Source organism: Equus asinus, chromosome X (genome assembly GCF_041296235.1).
Source record: "Equus asinus isolate D_3611 breed Donkey chromosome X, EquAss-T2T_v2, whole genome shotgun sequence".
NCBI lineage: Eukaryota > Metazoa > Chordata > Mammalia > Perissodactyla > Equidae > Equus > Equus asinus.
This window is the reverse complement of record NC_091820.1, coordinates 50,417,101-50,440,221: the sequence shown is the minus strand read 5'-3', so window position 1 is coordinate 50,440,221 and position 23,121 is coordinate 50,417,101. Positions and strand designations below refer to the sequence as shown.

The 23,121-nt window shown below is 40.8% G+C and overlaps 2 protein-coding genes across 2 annotated transcripts in view; both read left to right on the top strand.

Annotated features, from left to right (window-relative positions):
- MTMR8 (myotubularin related protein 8) overlaps nucleotides 1-14,287 on the top strand; it is a 182,138-nt gene extending 167,851 nt beyond the window's left edge. The window contains exon 15 of the transcript XR_011499631.1: nucleotides 14,233-14,287. The gene's annotated coding sequence lies outside the window, so the exon portion shown is untranslated. The remainder of the gene's footprint in view (nucleotides 1-14,232) is intronic.
- ASB12 (ankyrin repeat and SOCS box containing 12) overlaps nucleotides 1-15,779 on the top strand; it is a 38,582-nt gene extending 22,803 nt beyond the window's left edge. Inside the window, exons 2-3 of the mRNA XM_070502054.1 lie at nucleotides 14,233-15,082; nucleotides 15,510-15,779. Of these exons, the coding sequence (XP_070358155.1) occupies nucleotides 14,233-15,082; nucleotides 15,510-15,643 (984 nt within the window). The 3' untranslated portion in view covers nucleotides 15,644-15,779. The remainder of the gene's footprint in view (nucleotides 1-14,232; nucleotides 15,083-15,509) is intronic.
- Nucleotides 15,780-23,121: the final 7,342 nt, after the last annotated feature.

Sequence of the window (23,121 nt, the reverse complement as noted above, 5' to 3'; positions counted from 1 at the left end):
TCCAAGAGTTGGTTTTTGAAAAAATAAACAAAACTGACAAAGCTTTAGCTACACTTACCAAGGAAAAAGGAAAGAGGAGTCATATAAATAAAATTATAAGTGAAAGAGGCATCATCACAACTTATACCACAGAAATACAAAGGTTCATAAGAGACACCTATGAACAATTAAACAACAAATTGAACAAGCTAGAAGAAATGGATAAATGCCTAGAAACATACAACCTACAAAGTCTGAATAATGAAGAAAGAGAAAATCTGAGCAGACAAATAACAGGTAAAAAAAATTGGATCAGTAATCAGAAATCTCCCAACTAAGAAAAGCACAGGACCAGATGGCTTCCCAGGTGATTTCCACCAAACTATTAAGGAATAATTAACTCAAATCCTTCTCAATCTCTCCCAAAAAAGTTGAAGAGTAGCGAGCACTCCCAAATACATTTTATAATATCCTGATACCAAAGCCAGATAAAGATATTAAAAGAAAAGAAAACTATGGGCCAACATCCCTGATGCATACAGATGTAAAGATTGTCAACAAAATACTAGCAAACCGAATTCAACAGCACTTTAAAAGGATCATACAGAATGATCAAGTGGGATTTATCCCTTGGATACAAGGATGGTTCCACATACACAAATCAATAAATGTGATATATCACATTAATAGAATGAAAGACAAAAATCCTATGATCACTTCAATAGATGCAAAAAATGCATTTGACAAAATTCAACATTCATTCATGATAAAAGCTTTCAATAATTTGAGTCTAGAAGGAACATATCTTAACGTAATAAAGGCCCACAGGTAACATCACACTCAATGGTGAAAGCTTGAAAATATCCCCTCTAAGGTCAGGAACAAGAAAGGGTGCTGTCTTCTCACCACTCCTATTTAACATAGTACTGGACGTCATAGCCAGAGGAATTAAGCAAGGGAAAAAAAGGCATCCAAATCTGAAAAGAAGGAATAAAGTTATCTTCGTTTGCTGATGACATGGTTTTATATATACAAAATCCTAAAAACTCCACAAAAACTTGTTAGAACTAATAAATAAATTCAGGAAAGTTTCAGGATACAAAATCAACATACAAAAATCAATTGCATTTCTATACACTAACAATGAATTATGTGAAAAAGAAATAAAGAAAGCAATCTCCTTTACAATAGCATCAAAAACAATAAAATACTTAGGAATGAATTTGACGAAGGAAGTAAAAGATCTATACACTGAAAACTATAAGACACTGATGAAAGAAATTGAAGAAGACACAAACAAATGAAAGGCATCCCAAGTTTATGGATCAGACGAATTAACATTATTAAAATGTCCATACTACCCAGAGTCGTATATAGATTCAATGCTATCCCCATCAAAATACCATGGCATTTTTCACAGAAAAGGAACAAACCTAAAATTTGTATAGAACCACAAAAAAAACCAAATTGCCAAGCAATCCTGAGGAAAAACAACAAAGATGGAGATATGACACTTCTTAATTTCAAACTACACTACAAAGCTATAGTATTAAAAATCACATGGTACTGGCATAAAAACAGACACACAGACCAATGGTACAAAGTAGACAGCCCAGAAATAAACCCAGGCATATACAATCAACTAAATTTGACAAAGGTGCAAAGAATAAACAATGGGGAAAAGATTGTCTCTTCAATAAATGGCATTGGGAAAACTGGATATTAACATGCAAAAGAACGAAATTGGATTCCTATCTTAGACCATTCACAAAAATGAATTTGAGATGGATTAAGGACTTAAATGTAAGACCTGAACCTGGAAAACTCCTAGAAGTAAACAAGGAAGAAGCTCCTTGACATTCGTCTTGGCAATGATTTTTTTGGATGTGAAACCAAAAGAATAAGCAAGGAAAGCAAAAATCAACAAGTGGGATTACATCAAACTAAAAGGCTTGCACACAACAAAATGAAAAGGCAATCTATGAATTGGGAGACAATAAATGAAAACTGTATATCTGATAAGGGGATAATATCCAAAATATATAAGAAACTCATACAACTCAATAGCAAAAAAGCAATCCTATAAAAAATAGACATAGGAGTTGAATAGACATTTCTCCAAAGACATAAGAATGGCCAAAAGCACATGAAAAGGTGTTTGACATCACTAATCATCAGGGAAACACAAATCAAAACCACAATGAAATATCACCCCACACCTGTCAGAAGGACTATTATCAAAAAGACAAGAGACAACAAATTCTGATAAGGATGTGGAGAAAGGGAATCCTGATGCATAGTTGATGGGAATTCAAATGGGTAGAGCCACTATGGAAAACAGTATAGAGGTTATTAAAAAGATTAAAAGTAGAACTACCATATTATTCAGTAATCTCACTTCTAGGTATATATTCAACCATCTTGAAAAGATATCTGTATTCCCATGTTCATAGCAGCATTACTCACAATAGCCAAGACATATATATAAATATAATATGATACGATTTGATATAATTTTATTCAGCCATAAAAAAAGAAATCCTTCTAATTGTGACAACATGGATGGACCTTGAGGGCATTATCCTAAATGAAATAAGCCAGGCAGACAAAGACAAATACTGAATGTCTCACTAGTATGTGGAATCGGAAAACATTAAACTCATAGAAACAGGGAGTAGAATGTTGGTTCCCAGGGGCTGAGGGATGGGGGAGATGGAGAGATAGTGGTCAAAGTTTACAAAGTTTCATTTATAAGATGAATAAGTTCAGGGGATCTAAGATATAGCATGGTAAATACAGTTAACAATACTATATTTTATACTTGAAAGTTGCTGTGAGAGTAGAGCTTTAATAGTCTTACCATAAAAACAATAACAAAATGGTAATTATGTGAGATGAAAGATGTTTTAACTAACTTTATTTTGGTAAACATTTTGTGATATATACATGTATCAAATCATTACATTGTACACTTTAATCTTACATAATGCTATATTTCAATTATATCTCAATAAACTTGGAAAAAATAAATTAAAAAATAGAAATCAAACTAAGTATACTCTCAGACCACAATAGAACTAAACTAGAAATAGATAACCAAAAGGTAGCTGGAAAAGCCCAATACACTAGGAAATTTAACAACACTCTTCTAAATAACACATGGATCAAAGAAGAAGTCTCAAGAAAAATTTAAAAATATTTTTAACTAAATGAAAATTAAAACACAACTTATCAAAATTTATGGGATGCAGTGAAAGTAATGTGTAGAGAGAATTTTATAGTACTGAAATAGAAAAGAAGAAAGATCTAAAATAAATAACCTAAGATTCCACCTTAGGAAACTAGAAAAAGAAGAGCAAATTAAAACCAAAGAAAGGAGAAGAAAAGAAATAAAAATTAGAGCAGAAATTGATGAAATCAAAAACAGAAAACCAATTTAAAACATCAACAAAACCAAGAGCTGATTCTTTGACAAGATAGCTAAAATTGAAAAGCCAGGTTGACTATGCAAAAAAGAGAAGACACAAATTACAAATTGGACATTAAATGGATGGTAAAGAAATATTATGAACAACTTTATGCCCACAAATTTGATAACCTGGGTGAAATGAACCAATTTCTTGAAAGACAAAATCTGCCAAAATTCACACAAGAAGAAATACACAATCTGAATAGGCCTATATCTATTAAAGAAATTGAACTGAGAATTTATAACCTTCCAAAGCAGAAATCACCAGTCCCAGATGGGTCACTGGTGGATTCTACCAAACACTTAAGGATGAAATGATACCAATTCTCTTCAATTTCTTCTAGAAACTGAAGCAGAGGGAATGCTCCCTACCTTATTCTTAGGCCAACATTACCTTAATACCAAAACCAGACAAAGACATTACAAGAAACGAAAACTACAAACCAATATCTATCATGAATATAGATGCAAAAATCCTCAACAAATATTAACATATCAAACCAAATAATGTATAAAAAGAATTATACACCATGACCAAGTGGGATTTATTCCAGGCATGCAAGGCTGGTTCAATATTTGCAAATCAATTAATGTAATCCATCACAGCAACACACTAAAAAAGAAAAATCATGTCACCATATCAATAGATGCACAAAAAGCATTTCACAGTGTCCAACACTCATTCATGGCTAAAACTCCCAGTAAACTAGGAATACAGGGGGAACTTCCTCAAATTGATAAAGAATATCTATGAAAAACCTGCAGCTAGCATCCTACCTGAATGGTAAATGGTAAAAACCTTGAAACTTCCCCACTAAGATGAGAAACAAGGTAAAGATATCCCCTCTCACTACTCCTTTTAAACATTGTACTGGAAGTCCTAGCTAATGTAACATACAAGAAAAAGAAATAAAAGTGTTCAGATTGTGAAGGAAGACATAAAATTGTTTTTGTTTGAAGATGACACAATTATATGTACAAAATCTGAAAGAATGGACATAACAACTCTTGGAACTAATGGGCAATTATATTAAGGTTGCAGGATACAAGATTATTACACAAAAGTCAATCACTTTCCTATAGACCAGCAATGAACAAGTAGAATTTGAAATTAAAACCAATACCATTTATGTTAGCACACCCAAAAATGGAATACTTGGGTATAAATTTAACAAAATATGTACAAGACCTACATGAGGAAAACTATAAAATTCTGATGAATGAAATCAAAGAAGAACTAAATAAATGAAAAGATATTCTTTGTTCTGGGTAAGAAGACTCAATATTGTCAAGATATCAATTCTTCCCAAATTGATCTATAGATTCAATGCAATCCCAATCAAAATCCCAGAGTGTTATTTTATGGATATCAACAAACTGATTATAAAGTATATATAAAGAAGCAAAAGATCCATAATAACCAACACAATATTGAAGGAGAAAAACAATGTTGCAGGGCTGACACTATTCAACTTCAAGACTTACTATAAAGCTACAGTAACTAAGACAGTGTTTTATTGGTAAAAGAATAGGCAAATAGATCAATGGAACAGAACAGAGAGCCCAGAAATAGAGCCACATAAATATAGTCAACTGATCTTTGACAAATTAACAAAAGCAATACAACGTAGCAAAGAAATCTTTTCAACAAATGGTGCTGGAACAACTGCATATCCACATGCAAAAGAAAAAAAAGGAATCTAGACACAGACCTTATACCTTTCACAAAAATTAACTAAAAGTGAATCACAGACCTACAGGGAAAGCTATAAAAAACTATAAATCTCCTAGAAGATAACCTAGGAGAAAACCTAGATGACCTTGGTCATGGCAATGACTTTTTAGATACAACACCAAAGGCACATCCATAAAGAAATAATTGATAAGCTGGACTTCATTCAAATTAAAAACTTCTGCTCTGCAAAAGACACTGTTAAGAGAATGAGAAGCCAAAGACAGAGAAAATTTTTGCAAGAGACACATCTAATGAAGGAGCGTTATCCAAATTATGCAAAAATCTCTTAAAACTCAACAATAAGAGAACAACCTGATTAAAAAATGGGTCAAAGATTGTTAACAGACGCCTCACCAATGAAGGTATTTGGAAGGCAAATAAGCATATGAAAAGATACTCCACATCATATGTCATCACGGAAATGTAAAACAAAATAACGAGATATCACTATACACCTATTAGAATGGCGAAAATTCTGAACCTTGACAACACCAAATGCTGATAAATATGTGAAGCAATAGAAACTCTCCTTCATTGCTTGTGGGAATGCAAAATGGTACAGCTACTTTGGAAGACAGTTTGGCGGTTTCTTACAAAACTAAACATACTTTTACCTTACATTCCAGCAATTGTGCTCCTGGTATTTATTCAAAGGAGTTGAAAACTTAAGTCCACACAAAAACCTGCATGCAGATGTTTACAGCAGCCTTCGTCATAGTTGTCAAAACTCAGAAGCAACCAAGATGTCTTTCAACAGGTGAATGTATAAATAAACTGTGGTACATCCAGACAATGGAATATTCTTCAGCGCTGAAAAGAAATGAGATATCAATCTGTATGGAGGAAACCTAAATGCATGTTACTAAGCAAAAGAAGCCAATATGAAAAGGCTACATCCTATATGATTCTAACTATATGACATCCTAGAAAAGGCAAAACTGTGAAGACAGTAAAAAGATCAGTCATTGCCTGGGCTTGAGGTGGGGGTGGGATGGACAGAGCACAGAGAAGTTTTGATCAATGAAAATACTCCATATGATACTATAATGATGGATACATATCATTATACGTTTGTTCAAACCCATAGAATGTACTGAGAGTGAACCCAATGCAAAGTATGGACTTAGGGTGATTATGCTGTGTCAATGTAGGTTCATCAATTGTTATAAATGTCCCCCTCTGGTGGGGAATGTTGATAATGGGGAAGGCTATTGATGCATAGCAGTAGGGGGTATATGGGAAATCTATGTACTTTCCTCTCAATTTTGCTGTGAACCTAAAACTTGTCTAAAAAAAAACAAAAGTTGTTTTTAAAAATGGTTAAAATAGTAAATATTATGTTATATATATTTTTACCACAATAAAATAACTGGTTAATTACAAAAGAGAATTCCAGGAACAACTTTACACTCATAAATATGACAGTTTAAAAGAGTTTGACCAATTCTTCAAAAGCCATAAACTACTAAAACTTTAATAAGAGAAAATAGATGATATGAATAGTTCCATAACCATTAAAAAACACAGTTCATTATGTAAAATCTTCCAAAAGAGAAATCTCCAGGCCCAGATGGTTTCATTGGAGAATTCTACCAAATATTTAAAAAATTAACACCAATCTTATGAATTTACACAATCTCTTCCAGCAATAGAAGAGGAGTTAATATTTCCTAACTCATTTTATAAGACCAATATTACCCCAACACCAAAATCAAAGATAAAAGAAAACAAGAAATCTACGAACCAATATTTCTCATCAACTTAAATGCAAAATCCCCCACCAAAATAGTAGCCAACCTAATCCACAATGCATAAAAAGAATTATACACCATTACCACGTGGAATTTATTCCAAGAGTGAAAGGCCAGTTCAACATTTGAAAATCAATCAACATACTCTACCATATGAACAGGTTAAAGAAGAAAAATCATATGATCACATCAATTGATGCATAAAAATCATTTAACAAAATCCAACATCCATTCTTAGTGTAAACTCTCAGCAAACTTTGAATAGAAGGGAACTTAGTGAACCTAGACAAAAGGCATCTATGAAAAACCTATAGTTAACATAATACCTATTGGTGAAAAGCTAAATGCTTTCCCCCAAGACTGGGAAAAGGCTAAGACGTCCATTCTTACAATTCTTATTCAACATAGTTCTGGAAGTTACACTTATAGCCACTGCAATAAGGCAAGGAAAGGAAATAAGTCATACAGATTGGAAAGGAAAAAATACAGCTGTCTTTATTTGCAGATGGCTTGATTGACTACATAGAAAATCCAAAGGAATCTATAAAAATCAAAAAAAACTGGATCTAGTGAGTTCAGCACTGTGGCAGGATATAAGATCAACACACAAAAAGAATCACATTTCTACATACTGACAATGAACGCATGGAAACTGAAATCAAAACCCAATACCACTTACAATTGCTCCAAAGAAATTGAAATACTTAGGCATACGCTTAACAAAATATACAAAATATGCTGAAAACTAAAAAATGCTGATGAAAGAATTAAGGACTTAAATAAATGTAAAAACATAACATGTGCATGGGTTGGAATGCTCAACACGGTAAAGCAGTCAATTCTCTCCAAATTGATATATAGATTTAACACAGTTCCTACCAAAATCTCAGCAAGTTTTTTGTAGACATATACAAGCTTATTCTAAAATGTATATAAAAAGGCACAGGCCCTTTTTATATACAATCTTGACATGGAAGAGGAAAGAGGGAGTAATCACTGTACCCAATAATAAGACATACAATATAACCACAGGGATAAAGACCTGTACACAGATGTTCCTAGAAGCTTTATTCTTAATAGCCAATGGAACATACAACTCAGATGTCCTTCACCAGATCAATGGTTAAACGAATTATGGTACATATATACCACAGAATCCCATTCAGTAACGAAAACAAACTTGATACACACAACAACTCAGATGAATCTCAAGGGCATTCTTGATGAAACAAGCTAATTCCAAAAGGTATTGTTTCATTTATAGAATTTTGAAATGACAAAATTACAGAAATGGAGAACCAGATTAGAGGTTGCCAGGGGTTAGGGACCAAGGTGGGAGGAGTGGGAAGGAAGTGGATATGGCTATAAAAAAGCAACATGAGGTATCCTTTTTGTGATAGAACTGTTCTGTATGTTGTTTGTAGTAGTATACATAAGAACCTACATATGTGATAAAATTGTATAGAAGTAAATACACACACACACACAAATGACTAAAAGTAAACCTTGGGACATCTGAATGAGATAGGTGGATTATATCAATGTCAATATCCTACTTGTGATATTGTACTATGGTCTTGAAAAATGTTACCATTGGGGGAAAAGGTACAGTGTACAGGGGATCCCTGTATTACTTTTACAACTGCATGTGAATCCATAATTATCTGAATAAAAATTTCTATTAAAAATCCTACTAATCTTTTTTTTTAAGAATAATACCCTACTCTGTCATCTTCAGCATCAAAATAGCTTATTTATTGACTGCTAATCAGGCTTGTATGAGGCTTCAGATAATGAACAGCTACAGGCCACTGGCTCAAATTAAGCTGAAGCACATAGGCTTTTCGATGTTTCTGATCTTCAGAGTCATTGATCACACTGGGATACTCTGACACTTTCCTAAGGAGTCATCGGACCACCTGCGAACTCCCTGGTTCTGCCAGTGTGTAAGCAGACTGAATGACCTCTTCATGAGTGTGGTAGGCAAGACTGGGGAAGAAACTGGACAGATACTAGCTTCAAAGAAATAGTTGAAGGAGCCGGGGCTATTTTCTCTGAGACAAGGTGACATAAAGGACAAGATAACATGAAGGATATGACCTGGGTTCGGACCCCTAAAGGGTTGTTTTGGGGCAAAGAAAGCGATTGTGTTCTGAGGTCCTAAGGGTACATGAAGATAGGATCAGCAGTTAACCTGAGGGGTGCTTTATAGATTCAGATTTGGCTTAGCGAAAGAAGGACTAACGGAGCTGCCTAATAATGAGATGTGCTGCTTCTGGATGTAGAGAGTGCCCTATTATTGAAAGCATTTAAGCAGAAGTCATTGAACATCTCTCAGAAATGTAAAAAAAACCCTTTCAATGTGCAGATTCTAACACCAAAGTAATCATGTGAAACAGGGCTGCTAGTGCTTTATCCCAATACATTTCTGGTCTCCTCACTGGCTTTTTGCTTTTCCTGATTGGATCCTTCTCTTCTTTGGTGATTGGAAGAGAAACAGAAAGATTTTGTGGTCTTGGGATCAGCATTCTGTATAGATTGGAATCTCTTTGCAGGAAAATTCAAGTTATTATTGTTTTTAGTGGCATTAGGAACACAGAACTCCACAGTAACCACCTGGACTTAATTTGGGAGATTGATATGGACACAGGATAACCATAGGCAGCTTTTAGTTCTGGTATTTTCACATTATGTGAAATATAATTGTTTCTATGTCTGTTTTCCTAATAAACTGTGAGCTCTTTCAGGAACACCTTGTCTTACTTTCCTTTGTGTTCTTCCTGCGTTTAAAACCTTACACATAGTGGCTGCTTGATAGTTTCTTCATAAAGAGTTTCTCAGACATGATCAGATTGTTTGTGGTATAGTTTATATACCAAATGCTAAACTGGCATTTCCTCCTAGAGGGAAGAGTGAGCTGGCTCACAGTTTCTCTTGGATAACACTTAAAATAGATAATGTGACAATTTCCAAAGGTATCTCCCTACCACTTCCTTCTTTTAAGGCAACCAAGGAAGTAAAATGATACTCTTAAGAGCTGAGCTTTTGACAAAGTTCCCAGTGCTCTGCACATTAATCTGGTTTGATGCCTTATGTGTGAGAAGAGTTGGGAGGCTGTTGACATTTTCTTCAGGCTGAGCCTGGTGGGTTAGTGAACTGAGGAGGCCTTTACAAATTATCAGGGCCTTCTTAAACTTTAGAAAACCTTACGGATAGACATTTCAGTACGGAGGTCTCTGCCTCCCACTCTCCTCCTCACTCTTTGGAGTTGCAGGGGTGGATGGGGGGAGGGGAGGGTGATGAGTTGCTGGACATTCAAGAAAGGAAAAAGGATGTCCAGAGAGGTTAAGTTAGAGAGAGGAAAAAAAGAGGCCCAGACCCAGAGGAAAGTTATGCTAGGCGAGTCTGGGCCTTCTCAGGCCCCTTGGTGGAAGGATGGGAACACCCACAGTGCAGGGGCTTGGCCGTGTAGCCCACCTGAATGGTGAGGAGGAGTATGCTGAGACATACTAGGAGCTTGAGCACTGGCATGGCAGGCACCTTCCAGGACTTCCCCATGGGCAGCCCCCCTCCTCTTCCTGGGATTGCTTCCAGAATGCCACTAGTAAGATAACACGGCCCTGGGGGAGAGGGTGAAGGGTAACCTAAAATTAGCCCCCTGGACCTAGCCCAAGAGCTGATGCCTAGCCTTTAGGCAGTGTTGTTAACAGTGGGAACCAAGGGCCCTATCTGCTCTGGCTGCTGGGCAGTAGGGGCTCCCTGTAGAGGGGCCTCCAGGGCCCAGTGCTTCGCAGAGGGTCAGGGGCAGTGACTCTGGGCAGCACAGCCTCAGGCCAAAGCCTGGTAAGTACCTAGAGCCTAGGACCCGATGGTGACAGGGAGGAGTGAATGTTTAGGGCTGTGGGCCCATGGACCTGTGTCCACCACCCTTCCTAGGTTGTTCCCACTGGGTCTGGTTTCTGGGGGTGCTTGGGAGGTTGGTAGGGAAACCTGCCTGCAGAGTAAAAGAGGGATATGATGACAGCTTTGTGCCATGTCTGTCATAAATGGGTATGTCTGTCTAGGCTCTGGGGGTCAAATGGACTTACTTTTTGAGGGCAATTGTGGTTATACAATACAGGGAGGGTGAAGGTTTGTCTTTGTGTCCCTGTGTCGTATTTGTGAGTGTGTGTGTGGAAGTGCAGTGGGGTAGGCTCAAGGACAGATGGGAAGATCTCCTCAGGATTGTGGGGGGAAGGTGAGGCTTAAAAATAGTCTACTAATGCCTGGAGGACTGTTCTAGGGCCCACAGAAACCAACCACTCTCCCGTAAGAGTTCTAACCTGGATTCACTGACCCCTGAGAGGGCCTTAGATAGAATTCAAAGGGTCCAATAACATGGATGGGGCAGACAATTACCTTTTTTCTCCCTAATCTCTAACTGAAATTTACCATTTCCTTCAAGGATGAAAGCAGGTAGCAAATGGCAGTAGTATTACCAGTTCCTGTAACTTGGTCACCAAAAGAAATCACAGAAATTTCATATCACATTACAGTTGTAGCAGAGATCTGGAAATGTCATTTGTGATCATCACCACTTAGAAATTATTAATAGATCTCATCATTTAATGTGTTAATAAAGAACATCTATTACTATATCATGCAGTTTTAAAAATATTTTGATAGCTGTATTTGAGTATAATTGGTTTCCTTTAATCCAATGTATTTTATTTTATGTATTAAAAACCATTTTGAGAGGAGAGCAGAGATTTAACTAGATTGCTACAGGTACCAATGTCACAAAGAAAAGGTTAAAATTCCTGCGCTTTGCAGATCAGGAAGGGGATCCTTGCACAGAATGCTCATATAATAACTCTTTGATTAATAAACCACAGCAAGGTGAGGTTAGACAATAGACTAGTTACATTTCTTACCCTATCTAATAGGTACAATTCACTCAAGTGCTCAAGCCAGCTGGGGGCCATGGTTTGATCTCCCTCTGGAAACTCATTAGATGGGCCCTGCTGTCCGCTCTAGTGGTATGTCCCTGGTGAGGGCTTCAGCATTTCCCTCCACAATTCCTGCCCTCCTCATCTCCCTGGATCACCACTCTCCAAAATAAAATAATAAGAAGGGAATCCCTACTGGCTGTCAGAAGAAATGATTTGTAAGGAAACCTTCCATGACCCTGGAATTCAGCATGACCCTCAAAGCTGAGGATTCTGGAAGCTGCAATGTGACTGCTTGAGGCATGGGGGAGGGGCACGTGTTTATTTTTCAGGTTGCAATAGAAAGAACAGGATGAGGAATAGGAAAACCTGGATTCTATTTCTGGCTTTGCTATTGCCTTGATGTAAGGCATGTACTAAATCCCTTACCCTCTTGGGCCTCAGTTTCCTCCATCCACAAAATGGGGATAATATTACCTATTCCACTACATGAAATAGCTTTGAAAAGCACAAGATTATAGGTGTTAATAATGAGACAACTGACAATAATAGCCATGTGACCTTAGGAAAAAGTCCCTGCTCTCCTCTGAGTCTTGGTTTTCCCATTTCTAAATTAAGTAAATTAAATTAAGTGATTTATTCAGTGCATTCCAGCTCTTAGATTAGATGGTAGACAATACTTTGGTTATGTTTGGTGAAGAAGAGAGAGATAAAGATAAAAGTAACTAGAGTGGAACAAAGGACCATAGAAGTGTTTTGTTTTGCTTCCTAGGATAGTTGAGGGACAGGAACCAGTGAGAAGATCCAGAGAGAGGAATCTCACCTTTGAAGATCTAATATATGATAGCTCTTTTCCTCTTAACAGTCCCTTGAGGCAGGGACTATCATTTTGTCTTATAGATGAGGAAACTGAGTCCCAAAGAAGGGAAGAGACTTGCTCAAGTTTACGCAGCTAGAAAATGGAGGTGTTGAGTTGAAAAGAGGTCTGCCTGATTTCTAAAATCCTCTTCTTATAATTGTACCCAAAAAATGAATAGATAATAAGACCATATATGGAGCTGATGCTGGTAGTGGGGAGGGGCCTAAAGTTGAGAGAGATCCCACCCACCCACCTCACAATTTTTTCTATGAGGTATGTACCTGAGGTCCCAGGCTAACAAAGAGGAGTAGAGGTGGATAGTGAATAAAAGGAGGTGTGTGGCCTTGAGACCATGGCTGCAGGGTATGGGAGAGTAGGGAAACTCAAGCTCTAAAAAACCTATCAGCTTACCCTGATAATATTACAAACTGAGGTGGGTGACTTTGACTTTGGAGCACTAGGAACAGGACTGGTAATGTTGAAGGGTTGGTTTGAGTCAGTCATTGGGCCATGGGTAATTTTGTAGGGCCTGGGGATGATGGAAAGAGAAGAGTTGTGGTTTGAGGCAAGGCTCCAGGCTGGTTAAGGCACAGAGGATGGGAAAAGGCTTGACCCAGAGAAATGGGTAAGTTATGGGTTCCAAGGAGGTGCTGGCAATCAAAGGGACTCTGGGAATGAAGTGGTCCTGGGGGAGAAACCAGTTGTCACCAGAGAGGAGGTCTTGCCCTGGAAACCTCAAATATTTCCTGCCATTTCTTTGACTTCATTTTACTTGAAGTGTGTTCTTTGTAATGCCACCTCTTTATTTAATCAGTAAGTGTCATGCAACATCCATTTCCTGAGCAACTCTATTGCCCAAAGCATGGGGCCTGAGTCTGAGGGGAGGTCACGTATGAGGGGCTGTGAAGAGGTTGAATTCCATCTAAAAAGCTGAGAGGTTGGAGCTGAGGGCCTGCCCTGTGAAACTGATGTCAGAATGCTCAGGGATGACAGCTTGACAACACAAAGCACTATTCTGTTAGTCTAGCAACTGCAAGACCAGAGCCACCTCATTAGTCCACACATTCTGAAATAAGGAAGATGCATGTACCAAATCTTCAGCCATAACGTATACCCTACTGGGAGTAGAAGAATACAAGATGGATTCAAGGGCCCTCACCCTGGTGTTTACATGCTAATGAAGCACAGATAAGTGGAAATGTGCTGTGAAAGTTTATAGTTAAAGTCTAGTTGTGATCCTTTGGTATCCCTGAGCAGTGGCGAGGAGGAGATTAGGGAAGGCTTCCCAGAAGTAGAAGTTTGAAGGGCAGGCAGAACAGCATGTGCAAAGGCACCAAGCTGTGAAAAGGCCTCATCTGTTTTTGTGACCATCTCTGGAGGCTGAAAGAAGCTGAAGTAGGACTAGAAGCAGGACCCATGCATGGTCTGATGGTGAAGGGTGAGGGGCAACGGCTGGCATCCAGGCTTTTGATGAGGGCCCTTAGTCTCTCTCCCGTTTTTGCCACCCACAGATCTGGCATATCTTTCTGCTCATAATGAGAATAGTTCTGCTCCAATTAGCCAAGATGAACCTCATGGACATCACCAAGATCTTCTCCCTCCTGCAGCCCGACAAGGAGGAGGAGGACACCGACACGAGGGAGAAGCAGGCTCTCAGTCAAGCAGTGTACGACAACGACTGCTATACCTTGGACCAGCTTTTGCGCCAGGAGCGTTACAAATGTTTCATCAACAGTAGGAGTGGCTGGGGTGTTCCTGGGACACCCTTGCGCTTGGCTGCTTCTTATGGCCACGTTAGCTGTTTGCGAGTCCTCCTGGCACATGGTGCTGACGTTGACAGCTTGGACATCAAGGCACAGACACCACTTTTTACTGCTGTCAGTCATGGCCATCTGGACTGTGTGCGTGTGCTTTTGGAAGCTGGTGCCTGTCCTGGTGGTAGCATCTACAACAACTGCTCTCCTGTGCTCACAGCCGCCCGTGACGGAGCTGTTGCCATCCTGAAGGAGCTCCTGAGCCATGGTGCAGAGGCCAATGTCAAGGCTAAACTACCAGTCTGGGCATCAAACATAGCTTCATGTTCTGGTCCCCTCTACTTGGCCGCCGTCTATGGACACCTTGACTGTTTCCGCCTACTTTTGCTTTATGGGGCAGACCCCGACTACAACTGCATTGACCAGCACCTATTGGCTCGTGTCCCACGGCCCCGCACCCTTCTTGAAATCTGCCTCCACCACAATTGTGAGCCAGAATACATCCAGTTGTTAATTGATTTTGGTGCTAATGTCTACCTTCCACCTCTCTCCCTGGACCTGAATTCACAAGATGATAAAGGCACTGCATTGCTGCTACAGGCCCGAGGTAAGTGTCAAGCAGACAAGCCAATAGGCCTCCTGGCTTGGATGTCCCAGAGCCCCAAATGAGCCCCCAAGCCAATCATTCTGGGATAAATTGGAGAAAATACCATGTTTCTCCCTTTCCTGGGGCCCCAGGGGAGAAGAGGTTATGGAGTCCTTATTGGGGAAAGGATTAGTAAGATGCGGTGGGGAATAGCACTAGCCCAATTTCTGGTTCTGGCTCTGAAATGACTGTTTTGTGGCCTTGAGCATACTCTATCTAGGCTTCAGTGTGTCCCCAGTGGTACCATGCATTGAGGGCAGGGTGGGGGACATTTCTTAGAAAAGAGAGAGCAATTAGAGCTGCAGTAGCCAAGGCAGAGTGGATATAGGCTTGGGTGGGAGAATTACACTGAGTATTGCTTCTCATGACCTGTTTCTCCTTGCTATAGCCACTCCACGGTCGCTACTATCACAGGCCCGTTTAGTTATCCGCAGAGCTCTACGCCAGGCCAGCCTGCCACAAGCCATAAACCAGCTGGATATTCCCCCCATGTTGATCAGCTACCTCAAACACCAACTGTAATCTTGCAACCTGCCCAGAAACCCATGATGCCTTCAAAAACTACCTGGGGACTCAGATAACTGGTGGGTACCACAGCTCTACCTCCTCACCTGGAGCTGCTCTCCTGTATTATCCTCCACAATAAAATCCTCAACAAAATAAATCCTGGTGGCTGCTGTGTCTGATGTGTGTTGGGTTGGTAGGGGCGTTCACTGGGGGAAGGTGTCTGATTGGCCATGAAGAAGGATGATAATCGTCTGGCATTTGACAGGATAGAAGGCCTGGCCACTAAAAGACAAAAAGAGAAAACTAACCCAATGGCCCACACTTCCCCACCAAGACCCTTGAGAGAATTTGGAGCTCTGTTGTCTTAGAAGCAAGGTCCTGAAGAATTCAAGTGAGTGAAAGAATTCAAGCTTGCTCAGCCTTGTACCTCTCTTCACTTCTCTGGCTGCTACAAGGCACCTTTGAGGTCTGTCACCCAACCCCCTATTACTGTGAGTCAAGTGACCAAGGAGCCTCCCATTCACTCACCTTGAATCATAGGCTGCATTCCCACTAGTCCAGATTATAGTCAAGATCTAAGTGGGAAAAAAACTACCAAATATTTATGACAGAGAATTCAGTGAAGAAAAGAAATTGGTTACATAGGTGATATGCTGAAAATCCAAGAAGGACAGGCAGGTAACCCACAGATTAGTGACAGCAGGAAGCCAACACCACCCCTAGGCTGGAGGGGTAAGGGAGGAGGTATGTCTAGAGTCCAGGGGCAGGGGTCACCTGGTGGAAAGTAGAATCACAAGCACATGGGTGCTTGAACCATAGAAGATTGATGCTGCCCAAAACAGAGGAAAGGAAGAAATGCCCTCTCCTTTACCCTGTTCTTGCCCTTCAATCTGCCTCCAAAGTCTCTCTCATTGGGGGAAACTGAAAGTCAACTAATAGGAGAGTCTGGGAAATACAGCCTATGGGTGTCAGCCCCCTTGCAATATAGGGCAGAGCAGGGGAAGGTGAAGAATGGAGGGAGAGTGGGAGGAGGTGGTATGACCTGAGCCAGGAGCTGGGATCACCTTGACAGTGGGAGCCATAGAAAAGACACAGTAGAGACACCACCAGAAGAACAAAATGTAGAGGTTAAGTACTCTGGCTTCTCCACTTTTCCTGCCCTTCCACCAGTGCCTCTTTATTGGTTGAACCCAGGCAGAATATGATTGACGAGGGAGCCTGGGAAATGTAGCCTGCAGTGATCAGTCCCCCTGTGATGTGGAGAAGAACAGCGGAAGAAGGCAAACAGGCCCTAGACCAGGAGAGATAACCACTCAGATCCAGGCACCTTTATTTTGCTAAATCTATATCCTTTCACAGTACCTTCTTTTATTTCTCCTTCACAACTGTGGGTGGGGATGTGGATGAGCAGTAAAAGAGACACAAGATGAAGGGGTAGAGAAGGAAAACATAGCTAATCTGTACCTGGGAAACACTGTAGATGTTTAGAGCTCTTTCTGGGAGCTTCCTTGACAGCCCCTCTACATTACGATCTCCTATCTTGGGGAAAGGGAGGCAGGGAATGAGGTCTTGAACTGACTTGCAACTCCCCCCTTATACATCCCCAACTCTTCCTAGTTCCTAGTGCCTGAGAGACTTTAGGAAGGAAGGCAAGAAAACTGGACATCTATCACCAAGTCCCTTGGTCCTGCCCCACTCAGCTTCCAGACTTTCATTCTTATGCATTTTGGAGAGCAGTGCAACTGTTTATTTCCAATGAGCAAGAGAACTGAAGGACTAAGGCTGGAAGCACAGAGAGCTTAAGGGCAGGCAACACCCCAGCTCTCTTCTACCTTTCTTTCAATCTGGGCACCTGAGGGGTGAGTTGTCCAGGACCCCACCCCTGGCTCTGGCCCCCATCCCCTTATTCAGGGCCCTTAGGAATTAGGAGTCAACCTCAGCAGCCCCATCTGCTATAGGCTCCTGGGAAAGTACACTCTTCAAATGGGGCCTGGCCAGGGCAGGCTGCCCTGCAGCATATGGGACAGAGATTCTCTAGTTGGCCCGTGAAAGAACATGTATACTCTGGGCATTTCAAAGGACTTGCATTTGAGGATAATGTAGGAGCATACCGAATTCTAGTCAGAGAAGAAGGGCTGAAATCCTTAGCCCCATTTCCCAGATGAGTGGACTAAGAACCTGACAAAGTTAAATAACCATGTTACTGGTGGCCCAGTTCTCCATACTACTCCCAGCTATTATTTTTCTAGTTGCCTCTGCTGCTAGTGGGCAAAGACAACTTCAAGGCCTGGTGCCTTCGTTTCTTCCCCTCCCCAGGCCTAACCATTCTCATCCACGAGAACAGGCCAGAGCTTGGAATGGACCATCTCAAATTCTGATGATGAATCTTCTGAGGGAACTTTCCCTAGGAGGCATGAGGAAGAGGCAGAGGTGATGTCACTGTTCCTGGAGTGAAATCTCCCCCTTGGCCTTTAGGCTCTTGCTGGCACTGGCCCCAGATGATAACCCAATCTCCCTCTCCTACCCCTCCCTACCACCACCAGCTTCCAGGAACACCGAATCTTAACCCTTTCAGGTGATCTAGGCCCCTTACCTCCCTCCTTCTCTCCCTCTCTCCCTATCTGATCCTGATCTCCCTTTCTTTCCTTCCTTCTTCCCCCTGCTTCCCTCCTTCCTTCCCTCCCTTCCTTCCTAGTATTGCTATGAGCCTGGGTTGGCTCTGCTCTGCACATGCCACTGATCAGTCTGTGTTCTCTCTTGCAATGGAAAAATTCTTTTGCTTTATTCAGAAAGGTGGCCCTCGAATACTAGATCCAAAGTACAAAACAGCATACTAGACTTCAGAAACCACACAGATCCCCTTCAGCTGCTAACTTGAAGGAAGGTCTGAGGAAAGAGGTCGTATTTGATCTTGGCCTAACGGTGGAAAGGGCTTTAATCAGTAGTGAGGAAAGAAGAGGTATTAGTGGAGGGAACTCAGAGAGCAAAGACATGGAAGCGGAAAAAAGCAGGGCAGTTTGGGTAACCAGTTTACTTTGTTTCAAGTTCAACGTATTTGAACAAGAGCTGGGCTTGGGACTAGACTAGAGAGGGCCCGGAATACTTCAGTCTTTTGGACTTGAAGATTTCAGTTCTTAGAACGAGGCATACACAGTCATAGGAATGACTTGATGAATGTATGGAGAACACGTTTCCTGATTCCCCAGGGCAAATCTGGCATATTAGTTTTAGGTGTACAGCAAAATGATTCAATATTTGTATATATTGCAAAATGATCACCACAATAAGTCTAGTTAATGTCCATCACCATACATAGTTACAGAAATATTTTTTCTTGTGATGAGAACTTTTAATATCTACTCTCTCAGCAACTTTCAAATATACAATACAATATTATTAACTATAGTCACCATGCTGTACATTACATCCCGAGGACTTATTTATTTTATAATTGGAAGTTTGTACATTTTTATCTCTTTCACCCATTTTGCCCAGCTCCCAACCTCTGCATCGGACAACTACCAATCTGTTCTCTGTACCTATAAGCTCATTTTTAAAAAATTTTAGATTCCACATATATATATATCTCACAATTTCTTTATCCATTCATCCATCGATGGGCATTTATGTTGCTTCCATTTCTTGGCTATTGTAAATTCTGTTGCAGTGAACACGGGGGTGCAAATATCTTTTCAAGCTAATGTTTTTGTTTTCTTTGGATGACTACCAAAAGTGAAATTTCTGGATCATAGGGTAGTTCTATTTTTAATTTTTTGAGGAACCTCCATACTGCTTTGAATAGTGGCGGCAACAATTTACATTCCCACCAACAGTGCACAAGGGTTCCCTTTTCTCTACATCCTCGCCAAGACTTATTTCTTGTCTTTTTGATAGTAGCCATTCTGACAAGCATGCAGTAATATGTCATTGTGGTTTTGATTTGCATTTCCATTATAATTAGTGAGGTTGAGCATGTTTTCATGTACCTGTTTGCCATCTGTATGTTTTCTTTGAAAAACTATCTTCACATATTTGCCCATCTCTTAATCGAATTTTTTTTGTTATTGAGTTGTATGAGATTTTAATATATTTGGATATTTATCCATTATTAGAGATACAATTTGCAAATATTTTTTCCTATTCAGTAGGTCCCATTTTCATTTTGTTGATGGTTTCCTTTGCTGTTCAGAAGCTTTTTAGTTTGATGTAGTACCATTTGTTTATTTTTTTCTTTTGTTGCCTTTGCGTTTGGTGTCAGATCCAAAAAATCACTGCCAAGACCAATGTCAAGGAATTTACTGCTTATGTTTCCTTCCACAAGTTTTATGGTTTCAGGTCTTGCATTCAAGTCTTCAATCCATTTTGAGTTGATTTTTGTGTATGGTGCAAGATAATGGTCTACATGTCAGTATTCAGAGGATAAACACTGTAGGCAGAGGGAACAGCAAGTGCAAAGGCATGAAGGTGGGATTTCAGGCAAGTCAAACTCAGAATGTCCTAAACAGAATCATTACATTTTCCTAATCCTATATTCCTTACTTCAGTTGATGGCAACACCATCCAGTGCCTTGCCTAAGTCAGAACTGCAGGGCATTGGTCTGATGGGTTGTGTGCTGCTTGCACTTCACTGGCTGTCCTGAGGCCAGAAGCTGTGTCTAGTTCACTATTATGGATGTAGCACCAAACACAGGGCCTGAAACAGAGGATGTGCTCAGAGAATGGCAATATCACACTTCACTGGCAGATGCTGGCAACTAAGCTTGATATTAGACCTGAAAGCACCTTGTTTGACAATATTCAACAAACATGTGCTTAGCACTCAGTTTGTGCTAAACTCTGTTCGGTGTTGAAGTGATGAACAAAGATGAACAAAGAGACCCTCTACCCCGGGAAACTTGGTCTGGCTCTGCACAATCAAAAGTAATCTGTGTCCAAGGAATCATAGGTTTACGTGTGTTTATATCAAAAAGTGGTTTCAAAGTCATATTATGAGTTGTATAACTTTGAAGATCTGTACATTGGGTCTTAAGGAGACTAACAATAATAATAACAGCAGTAGCAGCTAACATTTATTGAGAGCTTTGTATGTATCAGACTCTGTGCTAAGCACTAACATGGAATAATCACTTAACTCTTACTACAACTCTGTCACATGTGTACTATTATTATTCCCATTTTGCAGAAGAGGAAACTGAGAGAGAGGTGAAATAACCTGCACAGGTCACACTGCTCCCAAGTGGTAGAGCCAGCAACCCAGCCCAGGTAGTCTGGTAGCAGAGCCACTACACTGTACTGCTTGCTTCACTGGGAAGCACAGACTTGGCTAGCTGATGCTCAATTTAGCTGGACAGTGATGGTCTTTTATACTTTGTCCCTAGACCTATCTTTCTAGCCTAATTTCCAGCTCTTCCTCTCCCCATTTACAAATACTCACCCCAGGTGTCCAGAATCTTAGCTCTTGCCCAACCCACCATACTTTCTCACACAGATGGGCTCTGACTTGGGCAGGAATCCTTCCCCTACTTTTCTGACTTGGCTTAATCATCAAGGCAATCCTCCATGGAACTTTTCTCTGATGTCCCTCCCCACCCTGGAGAGAAGGAATCTCTTCATCCACAATGCTCCAGATCCCCTTTGCCAGACCTCTAGTCTAGCTTTCAGCTCCTCTCAGAACTCCATCCCTAGAGCTCCCCTTTTACCAGGAAGTTACCACTGTACCCTCTCCTCCCAACGGTTATCACAAGGCCTGGTATAGAGAAGGTTCCCATGGGACATTTGGTGAAGAAAGAAATGAGCATTGTAGTCATGTGGACCAGTCTGTCTACCTTAGTTTATGGAGTTACTTCCACCTAGCCTACACATCTGTTCTCATGGGTTTTTCACTGCAGCCTCAAGATGCTGGGCAGCAGAGGGATTATCTCTGTTTTATAGGTGAAGAAACTTAAGACAAGAAAGTATTCTTGCTCCCCACCACCAGCCCCTGTAGTGACCAAACAAGTTGATCATGTGTCAATCAGCATGTGGAACGGGGGCCCGGAGAGCTCCCTCTTTGAGAAGGCATTTTGGGGACAAATGTATGCCCATATTTGGTCTCGCCATACATCGTCCCTGGGGAGAGGTGGGCCATACAAACTAGGAGCTGTGTCACCTCCCTACACATCCCTTCTTCCTTAATGTGCACATAAACAATCTCCTCCTGAGACTTAAAGATATCAGGACCGAGAAGAAGGGCACCCAACCAGGAGACCTCTTTAGCATGTCAAAGACTACTTTCATTTTCCTGGAGCCCTATTTCTTTTGAGCCCAGCTCAATGACCAATATCTATCAGTCTTAAATCTGACTGGTGTGGCAGAATGTCTGGCAGCTGGGCAGAGGACAAGGAGGACTAGCTCCTGGTACAGGAGCAGCACAACAGTTCCCCCTTACCTCAGAGTTATTTCAAGCCCATCACTTGACTAGTTGCACACTTCCTCTCTCCCTGTTCCCACAGCTGAGACTACCGTGACCCTGTGTTTCCCTGGGCTCCAGATTTGGAAGCTGTCTTTTCCAAATTGTAATCTTTGGCCTACTTCAGAGAATCAAAGTTCTGGGTGAAATGTGAACAGGTGGCAGGTAACCAGAAGCATGAGGCAGTGGGGGAGCCTATGAAGGAGGTGGTGAAAAAAAGACACCTCCACAGCAGCTCCAACAAATGAGAATCGAGACTTTGCAAAGCAGGAAAGCATATCTCCAGGGAAATACAGTCCAGCCATCCAGATGGGGAAACTGAGGCTAGGGAGGAGAAGGGACTTACCCAACAAAGTTGCACTATGAGCCAGCAGCAGCTCCCTCCTCCCTGCCATTTATTTAGACCTCGGACTAGAATAGGAGATCTGTTGTTCAAATTGCTGATTTTTGTAGTAGATGTATAAAATGTCATGGAAGGGCATGGAACATCACAGAATATTACAAAAAGTATTGAGTTGAACTGTCAGAGCTAGAAGAGATGAAGGAGCTTGACTAATCTTACCACCTCCTTGTGGAGATGGGGTGATAGAGTGGTCCAGAGAGGAAAACGGACTGGTCAAGGTCATACAGCAAGTCTGAGGCAGAGCTGGAGCCAGATCCCAGTCCTAGCAGCTATGTCAGTTCCTGTGCTCCAAACATGCAGAGCTAACAGTCCTCCTCTTACAAGTTTAGCAGCTGGATCTTTTCAATGCAGACAGGACCCAGTAAAGCAGCAGACAACACTCCTCCTGCAATGCAAAAATGGCAGGCATTGTTCTCTAATTCCTCCCTTCTCCTCAACTTTAATCCCCCTCCCCTTTTTTAGACATTCACAGAGTTTTTGGTCTGGGCCTTCTGGATATTCTTGAACTAGTGGTAGAACTGGATTCTTTGTTGCCTCAGCTCCCCTGGCCCTGGCAGCCACTTATGACACTTGATGCCCTCCAGCTAGTTAGAGACTCAAGCTCAGGCTGGCCCCCTGCCACATCCTGCCACACAAACACTG